The 16,660-nt window shown below is 36.9% G+C and overlaps 2 protein-coding genes across 7 annotated transcripts in view; one reads left to right on the top strand and one right to left on the bottom strand.

Moving 5' to 3' along the window:
• Positions 1-16,660, bottom strand: part of LOC124640951 (inverted formin-2) — a 112,307-nt gene that overhangs the window by 37,896 nt on the left and 57,751 nt on the right. For 2 of the 5 annotated variants that reach the window (XM_047178932.1, XM_047178934.1), the window contains exon 3: positions 6,447-6,474. The exons of the other annotated variants lie outside the window; for them this stretch is intronic. The gene's annotated coding sequence lies outside the window, so the exon portion shown is untranslated. The remainder of the gene's footprint in view (positions 1-6,446; positions 6,475-16,660) is intronic. 5 annotated transcript variants of the gene reach the window in all.
• On the top strand, positions 8-5,943 carry LOC124640953. Of its 2 annotated transcripts, none has more exons than XM_047178936.1 (2): positions 8-978; positions 5,590-5,943. In XM_047178936.1, the coding sequence occupies exons 1-2, from the start codon at positions 658-660 to the stop codon at positions 5,848-5,850; spliced, it is 582 nt and encodes a 193-aa protein (XP_047034892.1). In that variant the 5' UTR covers positions 8-657; the 3' UTR covers positions 5,851-5,943. The 2 variants fall into 2 exon arrangements, with proteins under 2 accessions (XP_047034892.1, XP_047034891.1); XM_047178935.1 differs by having other exon boundaries at positions 8-2,092.

The raw sequence follows: 16,660 nt of genomic DNA, 5'->3' as shown, positions 1-16,660 counted from the left end.
TCGCGGGCCGCTCACACACACACCTTACCGATCAGCTGTGAAAATTGTACGCGTCGCGCGCCGTTTAATTATATAATTTGTTACAAATCATCCGTTGGAATAAACCAGTACCTATATTTCGGAAACAGCCTCAGTCATTTCTACAGCCCAAGAATTCTCCCTAACAAAGTGGTCCTTCGCAAGAAAGAAAAAACAACGGAGGCAGGCGTGCAGTGACGCGTGCGTGGCGATTTTGCAGCGCAGGAAAAAACCAACGTGGCGCACACGTCTCCAAGAAATATATCGACGAGAACGGATAACTGTGGCTACGGATCGGTAAATAGTGTGTCGTTCCAATTAATCATTGCCCTTTATCACTTCTTAAATTCTTCCCGCTTTGTTGGCCATTTAAATCTGTTCCATTTTTTTTCCCCATATTTATTAGTCATCGCATTCATTTCGTTGCACATATTTCAAGCCTGGTTATCGCTCAAGCCTATTATTGTAGGTGCATCGCTGCATAATTAGTAGCAGGCAAAAATAAGAAACCTGTTTACACGGATACGTGTTAGCTTGACCGCTAATTCACTCAAGGTCAACATCTGTCGCTTTGCAATTTATTCAACGCAGTGCTTGCTCATTAGTTACGAATTAACGTAATTATTATTTATTTGAATAATGGACTCTAAACTTAAAGAATTAGTTAAGAAACGTGCAAGCTGTAAAGCTAAACTTACGCTTTTCAGCAATTATTTAAATGTAGTCCTTTCTTGTTCACGATTAAGTGATTTACAAGTAACAGAACTGGAAACCCGACTTGATAAAATGGATTTATTATACAATGACTATGATAAAATACAGGGGGATATCGAGCTGCTGATGGAGGACTCCGCCGAGGCATTGGCTGATCGCGAAGCCTTTCAAAACCAATACTTCTCCTTGGTGTCATCGGCGCGCGAGGTGCGACGTCAGCATAGCGAGCGAAGAGCCAGCGTGTTGGTGAGTTCCGTACAAGCTTCAGATAATAATGACGCCACACAGTCGAAACATAGTGTTGTGAAATTACCACAGATTAGTTTACCACATTTTGATGGAAGCTATCAGCATTGGCTCGAGTTTAGAGACACGTTTGATTCTCTTATACACAAGAACACATTGTTGGATGACATAAGTAAATTTCATTATCTGAGGTCCTCGTTAAAGGGTGCTGCTGCCTTAATTATTAGAAGCTTGGATTTTAATTCTGGTAACTACAGCATCGCCTGGGATTTATTGACGAAACGTTACAATAATAATCGTCTTTTGGTAAATAATCATGTTCAATCGTTATTTAATGTCGATCAAATAGAAAAGGAGTCCAGTAAAGCAGTACGTCATTTAGTCGATAGTACTACAAAAAATCTCAGAGCTTTAACAATTTTAGGACAACCGACGCAGCACTGGGACACCTTAATTATTTATATAATGGCTCACAAATTAGATACTAAAACTTACGTTCATTGGGAAGAATTTAGAAATACGTTATCCGAGGCACCTACATTGTCTAAATTTTTAACTTTTTTAAATAACAGGGCAGACTTGTTGGAATCAGTTGAGGACTCTGAAGCTATTAAAAACAAGACCTCAAACAATAAATCAAATAAGCAAAAAAGTTTTGCCATAACATCAACTGATAATAATAATATTTCAAATAAGGTTTCGAGCTCAAATTGTCCAATGTGCAAACAAAGTCATGTTTTATTTAAGTGTGATAGTTTTCGAAAACTGACGTCAGATGTTCGTAATCAGAAGGCTAAAGAATACAAGGTTTGTCTTAACTGTTTAAACCCGGGCCATTCCGAACAAAAATGCAAATTGTGGGCTCGGTGCAAGTATTGTAAGGCAAAACATAATACACTGTTACACGTAGACAAAGACAGCGAGCCGACTACCAGTAGTCAAATAACAGATAATGTTACTTTAACTGCCAAAGCTATACAGAATACTACTTCGTCCACCGTATTGCTTTCCACAGCGAGGGTGAAGGTGCGCGACAGCAGCGGCCGCAGCCACGTAGCGAGGGTGCTGCTGGACAACGGCAGTACCGCAAACTTTATAACTGAGGAGCTGTGTGGTAAGCTGGGTTCACTTAAACGTAACGTAAACTCCAGAATAACGGGTATTAACCAGCAAACTTGTAAAAGCACACAGTCTTGTTCCTTAACCTTAGAATCTTACTCGGGTAAATTTAAAACAACAATTGATTGTTTAGTATTACCAGAGATAACCAAATCATTACCATCGACATTAATTGATATAAGTACTATTCCACTTCCATCAGGCATCTGTCTAGCTGACCCTCACTATTATAAACCGTCAAGCGTAGACATTTTACTAGGTGCTGAACAGTTCTGGAATATTTTAGGTACTAACACAATAAATCTAGGCAAATGTCAACCTAGGTTATACGAATCTAAATTAGGATGGCTTATTTCTGGGTTTATTGCGCAACCTAGTCCATCCCGTGACCAACCAGTGTGTAATTTTGTGCAGGAAATAAAACCTGAACTCACTCGGTTTTGGGAACTAGATTCAATATCAGAAAAACATTCGTTGTCAGCCGAGGAACGTGCATGTGAGGAACATTTTTTACGCACTACTACTCGTGGCGAAGACGGGCGTTTTATTGTTAAAATGCCATTTAAACAGTCACCAGATGTTTTAGGTGACTCATACCAAATGGCGAAAGTTCGATTTCTTTCGCTCGAACGTAGGTTTGAACGTGATCCCTTATTCAAAGGTAGGTATATCGATTTTATGCACGAGTACTTGCAATTAGGGCATATGTCTGAAGTTAGTAACTCAAATGATAACATAAGTTACTATTTACCACATCACGGTGTTACGCGCGAGCAAAGTACTACAACTAAATTAAGAGTTGTCTTTGACGCGTCAGCTGTGACGACTTCAGGTATTTCTTTAAATCACCTACAAATGATCGGTCCGACTGTACAGGACGATCTTTATTCTATTTTACTTCGTTTTCGAAAACATAGATACGTTGTATCAGGAGATGTAGAGAAAATGTATAGAGCTATAGATTTAAATAAATCTCAACGCTCTTTACAAAAAATCCTATTTAGATTTAATCAACATGAACCGCTTAAAACCTTTGTTCTTAATACAGTTACTTATGGCACCGCTTCGGCACCATACTTAGCGACAAAGGCACTCGTAAGTCTCGCTTCACAGGCGTCTAATGATGACGTAAAGCAAGCTATACAACGGGACATGTACGTTGATGATTATTTGGGAGGCAGTGACACTGAGTCAGCAACCATACTGTTATGCAAGGAGGTGAGTTCGATTTTAGCATCAGCTCAATTCAAATTAAGAAAATGGCAATCTAATAGCCCACAAGTGATGAAGGCTATGTTGTCATCCCTTGATCAGAATGATAATAACATTCTGGATTTAAATCGTAATCAATCTCATAACACTGCTAAAGTATTGGGCTTAAACTGGGTTCGCGATTTAGATCAGTTAACTTTTTCTATAAATCTACCTCCAACTAATAAAATAACTAAACGTTACATTTTATCTTGCATTAGTCAAATCTTTGACCCATTAGGGCTAGTAGGGCCGTGTGTCGTATTGGCAAAGATAACAATGCAAAAATTATGGTTAGAAAAATGTTCGTGGGACGAACCGGTTTCTCGTGACACTCAAGAATGTTGGTCGTCATTCGTCACTACGTTATCGTGTTTGAATAATTTAAACATACCACGGCATGCATTTAGTGTTAATCATAAAATAATTGAGTTGCACATTTTTACAGATGCATCCGAGTGTGCCTATGGGGCATGTGTGTACGTTCGTTGCCTAAATAATGATGATACTATAACCGTTCACCTTTTAACTTCGAAAAATAAGGTAGCTCCCATTAAACATACAACCATACCCCGTCTTGAACTGTGCGGGGCCTTGTTGGGAGCAAGACTGAGTGCAAAGGTAGTAGACTCACTAACTATTAAAATAAATAAGTGTTATTATTGGTGTGATTCGACGATAGTTCTCTGTTGGTTATCTGCATCGCCGAATAAATTAAAGCCTTTTGTTCGTAACCGTGTCAGTGAGATACAAGAAAGTACCGGGGAAAATTCTTGGAGATACGTGTCGTCGAAAGAGAACCCGGCCGACTTCATATCTCGCGGGCTGAGGGCCGATCAAATCGGCACCTGTAAATTGTGGTGGTCGGGCCCAGAGTTTTTAAAATTAGGCGAAGATCGTTGGCCTAAAATGCCAAATACGGGTTCTAATTCCGACATACCTGAATTTAAAGTTCATTTAGTAGATAACTGTCAATCAACTCAATCAGTTATCAGTCGTTTGATTAGTAATAAATCTAACATAAACAAATTAAAACGTATTTTCGCTTATGTACTTAGGTTCATTTTTAATTTAAAAAATCCTAACAGCAGGTTGTGTGGTCATTTATCCTGTGATGAATTAAATGAAGCATTTACTGTTATGTTACGTTTTAGTCAAATGGAAATGTTTTCTGACGAATACAAAACACTTAGTTTAAAAAGGCCACTATCCAGCAAAAATAGGCTTGCTTCACTGTCTCCATTTATGGATGATCGAGGTGTAATTCGCGTAGGTGGCAGGTTAGATAACGCTAACTACAGTTACGACACAAAACATCCAATATTGCTAGATAGTAAACATCACATTACGAAAATATTATTTCGTTGTGAACATCTTAAGCTTATGCATGCAGGGCCACAACTTCTTTTATCACACATTCGTCAAACTTACTGGCCTTTAGGAGGTAGAAATTTATCTAAAGGTACATTCAGAGAATGTGTCAAATGTTTCAGATTTAGGTGTCAAGCGGTGCAACCAGTCATGGGTCAGCTACCACGCACGAGGACACAGCTTGAATTTCCGTTTTATAATTGTAGTGTCGACTACGCCGGACCAATGCTGATAGCTGACCGTAAAGGCAGAGGTGCCAGACTCATTAAATCCTATATCTGTGTGTTCGTCTGTTTGGCAGTAAAGGCTGTTCATCTGGAGCTTGTGACGGATCTCACCAAAGACGCCTATCTTGCCGCGTTAAAGAGATTCGTTGCTCGTCGGGGTAAACCACACAGTATCCTCTCTGATAACGGCACAGCTTTTGTGGGCGTATTTAATGAGCTTGCACAATTCTTGGCTAATTCAAATTTAGAAACCTATTTTGCACAAGAAGCGATAAAGTTTAGCTTTACTCCTCCTTATAGTCCACATTTTAATGGTATAACAGAGGCCGCCGTTAAGTCTACAAAAAGACACTTAAAAACCATTGTTCATTCTTCTCATCTAACATATGAGGAGATGAACACATACCTAGTCCAAATTGAGGCTATATTAAATTCCCGTCCCCTTGTTGCTCTTTCTTCGTCTCCTGACGACCTTACCGCTCTCACTCCTTCGCACTTTTTAATTGGACGACCGCTAATATCCGTTTCTCAGCCGCAGGTACACTCCGTCAACATCACTCGATTGGACCGCTACAAAAGAATTGAGCATCTACGGCAACACTTTTGGAACCGATTCAGTCATGAATATGTTGTCATGTTGCAGCAGAGAACCAGATGGCATGCGTCCACAGGCGAAATTAAGCTGAATCAGTTAGTTCTGATCAGAGAGAAAACGCAACCACCACTACATTGGCTATTAGGCCGTATCGTCAAGGTGTTTCCTGGTGCTGACGGCATCACGAGGGTGGCGGAAATCAAAACCAAGAAGGGCAACATCACAAGGGCCTTCAACAACATATGTCCTTTACCTATTGAAGACGATGTTTCAACCCGGGCAGGATGTTCGGAAACCTCTAGAACATAGGAACGACGTCGATGGAGGCGCCACCGGCGATGGCATCGGAGGGGGGACAGCGCGGCGCGGGGGGCAGCCACGTACGAGGATCGCGGGCCGCTCACACACACACCTTACCGATCAGCTGTGAAAATTGTACGCGTCGCGCGCCGTTTAATTATATAATTTGTTACAAATCATCCGTTGGAATAAACCAGTACCTATATTTCGGAAACAGCCTCAGTCATTTCTACAGCCCAAGAATTCTCCCTAACATCTTCTTTTCTCTTTAGATTTTTCGCTCAAAAATACCGAATTTATAAAGACCAATGCAGCTTTGCAGATTTTAGTGACGTGTTATATCTAATCCTAAAATACTGTTTTTGATCATTCATATTTGGATCTTAATCTCTAAACGACAGAGAAAGAAAGAGTCATTTATGTCTGTGTATATTGTTACCTACAATATGAATAACTTAGTTAATAATACCTACACATACCTACCTAATTATTTCATAATTACTAGAATACTAGGAAGTATATTCATCTAATAGCGAGTCACAAACACCATCTGTCGATACATCATGTATTATTAAAACGTATAATAGAGGCATGCTACCACTTACAATTATCTTAAACTGGGCATGAGGAAATCTGTAACAAGGGAATATATAAGTAGTAAAACATATGGCTTTTAATGGATGTTAATACATCATATTAACGGCTATATAGTGTTAATGGTTTTATAAACTGTTTGTTAGTTTAACAGTACCCGTAGTAGCACACGGCAGACTAAACGGTGGGAAGACAGTTGCGGGATTGTTCGAAAGAGTTACCGCGGCCCTGGTACATAAAAGGCTTTCGACAGAACACGACGGTTTTTAGTCAGTAAGAGTCTGACACTCCCTCACCGCTGCTAACCCGCATTGGGAGAGGTCATTTGATAAGTTTTGCCATCGTTAAAAAAAAGGTTGTCAGTAGGTCTGATACCGGCTAAATACCTATATAATGTGCGTACTACCTACATCTTCATACTGATTTATGAGCCCAAACAAACTATCGGCCGACTAAAAGTTTGCAGTGTGGTTAAGGTTTAATGCATACTTATATTTGCATTGCAGTGTCGTTAGAGTAAACACTTTTAAGAGGTCTAGATAGACTTAGAGCTGATTATGTGCACAAGAGGTTAGTGAATCAGGGTTAGTAAAAAATGCAAATAATTTTAATTATTCGTGTTAGTTTAGTTACTTAAATAACATGCTGCAGGCAGAATGAATAGCTATTTTATTTGAAGTTTTTTGGTGACCGCGTAATGGTCCAAAAAATATGTAGTATAGAATAGTTTAATTACAAGATTTTTTTATAGGTTGGTAATTTCAAATACGAACTTGTTTATTTCAGTTTTTTTTTTTCAGTTAATTCAATGCTATAAAGATATAGAGGTATAATCACTGTTTTAGCCGCAGATATTTTTGGAAGTGTAGCGAATTTGCTGTTCCTAAGTGTAAATTAATACTTTAAATCACACATAATACTTTGTCCCACTCGACAACGGAAATCTACTTACATTATAAGAATGGAATAACATTATATTAAAGTATGGTATGTTGTTTATTGACAAGAATATTATATATTCAAGCCTGTATCACCATGTAGGGTAGACAGAGATATATCTATGTTAAATAACACTGGAAGTTGGCAACATTTTTTGTCCCATATTGATCAGGAATTTCATATCGAACAGTATAATATATCGTGTATTTATTTACCACGTAATAGGTTAAATAAAGTTTCATCCAGAATAGGTATAACTATTTCCTATCAAGAATACACGCAAGCTATTGACAGTGACTTAATTTTGCTGTCATTCTAGAAAACCCTTCTTATACATATAAGGATTTTTATTTCTAACCTTTTAAAAATGCTATCAAAATCTTTCAAGCAGTTATCCTCAAAACCTACCTAGTTTGGGGCTAATAGATAATAATATAAAAACTTTGTTATGAAAATAAAAATTCTAATTCTTAACTTGATACACGTTCAGATTCATTAAAATAACTCCCAAATAAACTAACTTAAATAACTCATTAAAACTAATATCAAAATACTTAGTATTATAAGTCATAAAGGACGTAACTGCATTGCGCAATACCCGAAGGTCTGTCGGCTACATCAAAGCACGCGGTATGTGCTATGCATCTATGTAACCAAGCGGCAATGGTTACTATGGTCACCGTGGTTAGATGTGTGATCCACCGGATGCTATGGGAAGTTATGAGGAAATGTGCTTCTGGGCACGTATTATATGGCATAAAATTATGTTTTATACAAGATACTTAATTTATTTTTTGAAGTGCAGTTCAAAATGGTAAAAGTTTTTCATGATATTTTACACTAGATATACCTATTTTCCAAATTACGATGAGGCATAGATTTAAAAAAAAACTCTTTGTATATTTAATTAAAAGCTTGCAGATGATTAGATGCACAGTATATCTAAGGAAATACTTAAGTAAATAATCGTATAAAAAACAATTAGATAGATAATATCATTAGAAATTAATGTCAATAATCAGACCATTCCCAATAAAAGGAAATTACGATCAAAATCTTTCTAAAAATCAACAAATAACGTTTATTTCTGGAAAACTAAGTAACGAGTAACATAACCGATAAGTGGTTTATATCTCGACTCCCGCGCATGTCGGCGACTTCAGAGGCAGATGCCGGCTGTGGGCGACACTTGTGGTTGGATCGCGTATTTAGTAAAGACTGAGTTGTAAATCAAGCTATAATATTGTGAAGCTTTAGCTATATCTACACTAATATTATAAAGTAGAAAAATAGGTTTTTAGTTTGGATAAACTCTAAAACTACTGGACCGATTTAAAAGAATATTTCACCATTAAAAGGCTACATGATATGCAAGTAACACAGGCTATATTTTATACCGGTACGGACAGTAGTTCCAACGGGGCGCGGGCTAATGGGTAATTTTGTTTACACATGATTGTTTATTAATTTTTGCTTAAATGTCAGGAGATGTTTCATGAAAAATAAAGAAACTGGAACAAAAAACAAGTTTGTCCAGCAATATCATATTTATATACTTTATTAAGTACAAAGGTATGTTATAGATATGATAGCAGGCGACAGACCCCTCCTGCCATAAAATTACATATCAAAGGGATTATTGATATTTATGACATGTAAGTTGACTACCAAAGTAGTTGATATTTAACATAGCGACACCCACTGTTCAGTGGTATTGTTTCTTATCAAAAATCATCAATAAAATTAAAACAATAAATTGATAATCTTCATAAATAAAAGTGTTGTAAAGATACTATAATATCAAAAGGAAATAATATCTGATTCGTTTTATACATAACCGTCAACCATATTAAAAACTTCGTGCTGATTTGTTTTTTATTCACACAGTGCAGAAATGCATAATTCACATTTATAAAATCCGAAAATGGTAATAAATAGCTTATCTTATAATCGCCACCAGCATTATCATAGCTCTAAACATTCTGAATTACTACATCTTGGAAAAAGTTATGCTCATGTAGGTAAGTTCTTTTACACTGTCCGATTTTCATTTGTCTCGTTATATTTGTAATGGAATTATTTTTTATAAAGCTACGAATCCCGTTAACCACAAAACGAGGCAAAAATGATTATTACGTAAATTCGTCGTGCTAACTTATAACTTAAATATTGTATGTACATCATCATGATCGCCGCATCGACAACGCCTGCAAGAGCTACTGGTCCATGAGGCACTACATGAAAGGGGACCTTCCCCTTTCACTCAAGCGAAAGTTAGTCGACATGTGTATCTTGCCCGTCCTAACTTATGGTGCGCAAACCTGGTCCCTCACCGAGTGTCAGAAGTCCAGGCTCAAGGTTTGCCAAAGAGCGATGGAACGTAGCCTTTTAGGTATTAGACGAACTGATCGTGTACGAAATACCGACATACGTTCCAAAACGGGAGTCGCTGATGTGGGCCGAAAGTCGGCAATATTAAAGTGGAACTGGGCCGGACACGTCAGCCGAATGCATCCAGAAAGATGGGCCACTATCGTCTCTCAGTGGACACCTCAGGATGGACACCGCAGGCGGGGTAGGCCCCGGAAGAGATGGCGTGACGACCTGGACGCCTATTGTCGAGACTGGTGGGCTCGGTCGAAAGATCGAGAAGTGTGGAAGCAAGATGGGGAGGCCTTTGCCCAGCAGTGGGACAGTATGGGCTAAAAATAATAATAATTGTATGTACATGTACATATGTATGTGGGCTTGTTAATTGTGGTTTCACGTTTAAGCTTATTAATTTTCCCGAATATTTTCTTTAATCTTACGATACGACACGACAAATCGTAAGGTGTAAAGAGCATCTCACATACGATATAGGAACACTTTCCATGGGTTACTTTACGTGACTTATCTGTGATTTCTTTCAATGGTTGCGATCCAATATTTATGTATCCCTCTTGTGCAACATTCTGTAACTTAACAACATTTTAAATAACTTAAGAGCACCTCTTGCTACGTAACAATTTATGTTTTACCAACATTTTCCGCCTAGAATCTACCAATTAAATGACTACAATTTAACAGTAGTCGAAAACATTTATTAGTCTAAACAATTAATTATTTAATTGACCCAAGGAGATACCATTTACGCAGCTGTAGAAAAAGTATGCCATTTAAGGACCTATACCTAATTTATCCATTCAATAATAGTGACAATACATGCTTCAATGATATATTGCTTTTGAATATAATTTTCTCCATTTGCAGAATAACAAAATGTAACAAAAGCTGGAGATGGTTAGCGCCATATATCACCATGAGCGATAGTCTTGTCGGCCCTGAGGCAAGGTTTTGACCTACTTGCTAACATGTGTTTAGTTGGGGACACCATGAAGCTATGACAGAAGGTTTAATTCGGACAGTTTGTGGCAAAGGGTCGAGTAAATTGTCGCGAGGAAAAATGTAGAAAAATATGTAAGTTATTTATAGGAGAAATACCTTTTTTTATATGCTACCGTCTAATAATAACAAGCAAAATAACGCAAGATTTTGAAAAAAAATGTTTTGTTTCAATCTAAATCGTCAACCTCAAATAATATTGGGAGAAGGGCAGGAAGATGATAACTATTATCTACAAAGATAATTTCAGATCTTTGTATTTCAGTTACATGATTCTTCCTGCCTATTGAAGCGACAGCAATTAATTTAATTTAACTTAGCTGGACTTCTGTACCATACCTGGCTATTGGCTGGGCATACGCACTTGTTTCAATGATAAACGATGTTCCTATGTCTGAACATGTCCTGAAGATGGCTGTACTGGTCTTGTTTGTCTGTATGACTGTTCATTAATCAGGTTATAAGTACAGATGGTTTGTGATGAATGGAGTCTAATATAGAGTGGCTTTTCCGATAATTTGCAAGGTTAGGTAGAGTGAAGATTGAGTGTTTGATCAGCAGGTGGACGAGTTCAAATTGTTGTTTGATAATTACTATGAGTATGTTTATCATTGTAGTGAAAAAAAAAATAATTTCCTCGAGAACAGCCATGCGCGTTCCGAGGGAATTATTTCACGTACCCGTTAAAATGGGTTATAATTTTACAATTGGACCAGTAGTTTCTGAGATTTGCGCGTCCAACAAACTATTCACTTGGTATATAATATCATAAGTTACATATCCTTAACTGCTGAAAGAAACTTCAAGCCCAAAGTTCTTGGTAAAATAACTATTTAAGTAAATAACACAGATATTTCTTAAATCATATTTACTAACAACAGCCCGTTATATTCAAGTATAACAAAAGGAACCGTGGTACCGGTAGTTGACACACGTGTCATGGCGCCTCCCTATCAGTTAGTTAAGGCTCTATTATTAAACAGTATTATCTTTATGATAATGTTGCTTAGTTCATAATTATGCTCTCAACTAGCTTAATGTGTTATTGTTTTAATTACTGATTTTTAGGATCTATCCTCGAAATAATAAACTTAAAATTGAGTGGCGTTTCAGTATAATGCTGTATGTCCTTCAATAGATACAGATCTCATCAAAATATACCTTAATTGGTTGATCCAAAATTATTTCTTGAATCTATAGCCGTTACGAAGTTAATATAGTATCAAAGTGTAACAATAAAGTTCTCACTAGAAGTCAATTCCGCACAAAGTTTCAGGGCGGCAAAGCGTGAATTCTTAAAGTGATCCTGAAGGTGCAGAAATGTAATACGTAATCGGAAATAAATCTGTGGTATTTCCTACTACCTAATGTATATGTTTGTCAAATATATTTTATATATTTAACAAACGGTCTGAGGTTAGAACACGGAACGAGTCTGACCTTCCGAAGCGTAATGAAGGCTGCATCAAAATTTTGCATATCGTGTGAAAATAACTAAAAATTATCGTATTTGCTCATAAATAATGTATTTTCAAGTATTTTAGGCTATTTGAATATGATAAAATTGAGGTAAAATCCCTCGTTTTAAAGCCTTGTATGCAAAATAATGCACTTATGTTGGATTATAGCTTTTAAGTGGTTAAATAAAATCTTGTATTGATTGACTATGATTAATATAAGTTGAAGAGCCCTTGACATCACGTGCAATTCACATGACTAATATAAAACAAAAGAAGCACTAATTTACAGGATTCATTGAGCACTGGAAGCGAAATCAGTTCCTGCTCATCTTTACCCGGTTACAATTTCATATCCTGCAGTATATGTATCCATGGAAATTGTGTTAACACTTGAATAGACATTATCGATATAATTGAACCTTATCTTCAGTTAATTGTGATATTTAACTAGACTGTCTAAACAATAGTTATAAGGTTGTTAATTTAGATCAATGATGTGGTTCCAATATGCCAATCAAACCCACATCTTAATGGTCGGCATTCAACAGATGTAAATCAAAACATACAGATAAATTAATATAACAATGCACTAGGTGCTTCTCACGGGTTTCACTCGCATCCCGAGTAATTATTTTGTTTATGTATCCTGAAAATACGGTGTTAATATTACATTGTTAATCCCATTGACCTGTTTTCTAAAAATCTGTGCAGTAGTTATTCATAAAAACATGACATAAAAATAATAAGACTAAATTACTTCACCATGAACATTTTAGTCCTACTACAGGCTTCTTCTCATAAAGAGAAGAGGTGACATACACAACTACGACTATTTATAATCGTAAGGATTGTATAGACTATCATAAATTTCAAATTTTACGCCATGTACATGTAGGTAAGTACATTATAACTTTGATAATGAACCATGAGACTTGACAAGTTTATTGACCTCCCATGGCGTAATACGGTAAGCATCCCATACTATGGGGAAATACTTTTACTTGTAATGAGGGCAGGCAAGGAATTTCTATGGGGTAATATTCGGGAGATAAGGAGATAGTGTGATGGGACTTTCGCCTAAGCTATGGTTTTCGAGAAAAGCAAGTTTTGAAATGCTTATCTGTTCATTGAAAGCTCGCTATGAGCTAGCTATTATTTTTTATTAGGATAAGGAAAGTTTCGTTCAGATGTTGCCATACTGTGATGAAATCTATACTAATATTATGGAGACCAAACGTCTATTTGTTTGGACGCGCTATTCTCAGGAATTAATAGACCGATTTGGAAAATTATTTCAATGCTAAATGGCCCATCTAACAAAAAGCTAACTTTTATATACTTATAGTCCTGGTTTCAACCAAGGAATCGAACCCCGCACCTTAAACTCCACCAATTAAGCTGAAACCTCTTAATTACTTTATGTAAACAAACATTTACACATTCAACACGCAATTTACAATGCTGGGTCAATTCTTATAAAACTGACTGTACCAGTAGGTCGGTCAGTGGTCAGATTTCTCTCGTTCGTCGGCACTTTGTGTTTATCTCATTTGCATAGGCTTGATGATATCCGACATCAAATGATATGGATGGCATAGTTATCGCCCCGAGTGTGCCTGGGCTCAAGGTTCATACTATAGTTAATATTTCAACTCGTGTTTGATTTTAAATTTTAACTTTAAAGTTGCTTTATTCACATTACTGGTGTGTATTTTTTAGGCTTTGATTAGAGTTACTAGTAATCCAAAGACAGAAAGTGACAGCGAGTTACAAAGGTTCTTAACCTTTGCCCTGCCTCACTAGGACGCCATGGTGACGTTGCCAGCGGCGCAGGTCTGGCTACTTCTGGCATCCGCAGGTCGCCAAGTCGAGTGGCCATGGCGTCTCCACAGTCAATTGTTTACTTGTTTTTTGACATCTAATAATTTAATTTAAACTAATAATGTAATTTAATATTTTGTGTTTTAATGTTGAATTAGGTGTATTGTGTAATTTGTGAATGCTTAAAATGTGACTGTGTAAATGGATTTTTTGTATATGAGTCTATGTTACTTGAAATAAATAAATTATATTATATATTATATTATTATTAATAAGTACTATATTTCGAGTGAGCGTCATAAAATGGCAGCTGACTGGCGACCACACTGGCGACTGAGTGAGGGAGGTGCGCTTTACCGTGTACATTATAGTGGCAATCGTGGTAACGTCGCCAAGCTGCCACGGTAGCCAGAAGCCACGTAGTGAAATGTGCTTGGCCACGGCTCCAATTTGGCTACGTTGCCAAACCGTCGCCAAGTGAGTTAGGTTCCATACATTTCAATACTAACTACTTGGATACGTAGCCGGCGACGTCGCCATTGGCGTGCTAATGAGGCAGGGCTCTGTAACCAAGTTGTAGGTCAGACAGGCTGTCGAAATATGCAAGCAAATTCTCCGAAATTATTATTTAAGTATCTATTTCCTAGCATTGTTTAAATTATATCCGTCTCCATGTGAGAGGAGGCCTGTACCCAGCAGGCTGTAACGTAAACGTAACGTACGTAAAACGTAATGTTCAAATTATCATTGATTGAGAGTTTTCTTGCCTCTAAGGTCATGGATGGCCAGAGGTCGAAATGACACCTCTTTGACAAATGGCATTAGGAAGTCGGCACTATGCAGTGGTGAACTGCAATCATCAAATCAGGAAATAAACCCAATTTGTTGAAGAGGGAGGGGACTATATTTAGAAACAATATCAATGTTTGTACAATTTAGAAAAATAACTTTTAAACTAGACAGACTTATGTATAAGATTCGTCACATCCTTGAAAATCGGACGAATTGCGAAAGTCACTTTGTTAGATTGTTACGCTGAAACGGCTGGAGCGATTAAGATGAAATGTGACATGGAGATAAATAAGTCCTTGAAAACAGACTTAGGCTACTTTTGTTTAGTTATCAAAAGTTACTCGGAGTCGGTGTGTAATCCCAAAAATATTGGTTCTCTAAAAACATAATTAAATCACCTCTATGTCTGCTGTCCCCACAAACACATGACAAGTGTTACGTTTAACTTCCTGTTAGCACAACGAGTTACATCAAACACAGTTAACTTGAGCAAACTTAACTGTTTGATCACTTACAGGTAAGCAGGAGATTAAGTTACTAATTTTCACTTCAGTTTTCAAGTACTTTAGAAAATGCTGATTTATTGATAGAGTTAAGAGTAGTTTGCTAAAACGGCTTCATATTCATAAAAAAAGTAAAAAACGGACAGATTTCTCATCAAAAGTTTTTTAAACTGTTATTTTACAAGAGTTTGGTAATAAAGGTCCTGGTTTGCAGAGTAGTTTACGGGATGCGGATGAAGCCACTGGAAGAAGCAGTTTTGCATAGAGATTTTTGACAGGAATCGAAAAATTATAGAGATCACACCTTGAAATTTTCTATACTATTAGTTAAAGGCGCAAGCAGATATAATTGTCCCGTAAAAACCGGCCACTGCAAAATTAAATAACTTACAATATCCAATTTTAAACAGCATTAACTCACAAATGAAACACCGACCTCCACCCGCCCCCGCGTCACGCAAAACAAATGCAATTAATAATTAGCAAACAATCAGACGGCAGTCCAACACAGATGAACAGGCGCAATCACATACACATACATGTGTAGTACATGTGTATAGTGATAATTAGCAATGTATGTTGTAAGGTGTTAGGTGTTACTGTTGATTTAAGTTTCAGAAACTTTTAACTCTCATTAAACGCCAATTTATTAAATTTTTTAGCGCATTCAGGATGTTTTTCAATTTTATTAATGTATATAAATACATATTTAAGGCCCAGTAAACCAATCTCATTCTCATATTTTAAGAAACACTAGAAAATATTAAAAAAAAGGAACTGACTGCCTTAACGTAATATTATTTTTAAAGTAATTTTACAAAAAAAAGTATAGCTTAGAAAAATACATCAGAGAACGAAATTGGCGTCCAACTACGACTAGTGGCGTCTAACGCTAAATTAAATTCTATTTTAAATAGGTATAAACCTTAAGAAGCAAAGTCACAAACAAATCATAGTGCCCAATAACAATGCTGCCATTAATTTATGTAGCGCGCGAACTAGCGCGCGCGCATTCGCGTCTCTTTTGGCAGCCAATGAATGGGCCCTTAAGCTTCCTTGATAGAAGATAATACCATTATATGGATGTATAAGGACACTTAATCGTCAGTGACCTATACTAAAATTGTTAAGCTGAAGAGTTTGTTTGTAAGCGGCAATGTCAGAAACTAAGGGATCGATTGCAAAAAATTTTTCAGTGTTAGATAGCTTATGACTTCCGGCTTTTTATTTAATTAATACTTCTTGCAGATAATACATAATAGCGGATTTAACGCCCCAGGCGTTCTAAGAAGAATAGTTATATCCAAGTTTTTTACCTAAATTACA

Source organism: Helicoverpa zea, chromosome 21, assembly GCF_022581195.2.
Source record: "Helicoverpa zea isolate HzStark_Cry1AcR chromosome 21, ilHelZeax1.1, whole genome shotgun sequence".
NCBI classification, from domain to species: Eukaryota; Metazoa; Arthropoda; class Insecta; order Lepidoptera; family Noctuidae; genus Helicoverpa; species Helicoverpa zea.
This window is presented reverse-complemented; position numbering and strand designations above follow the sequence as displayed.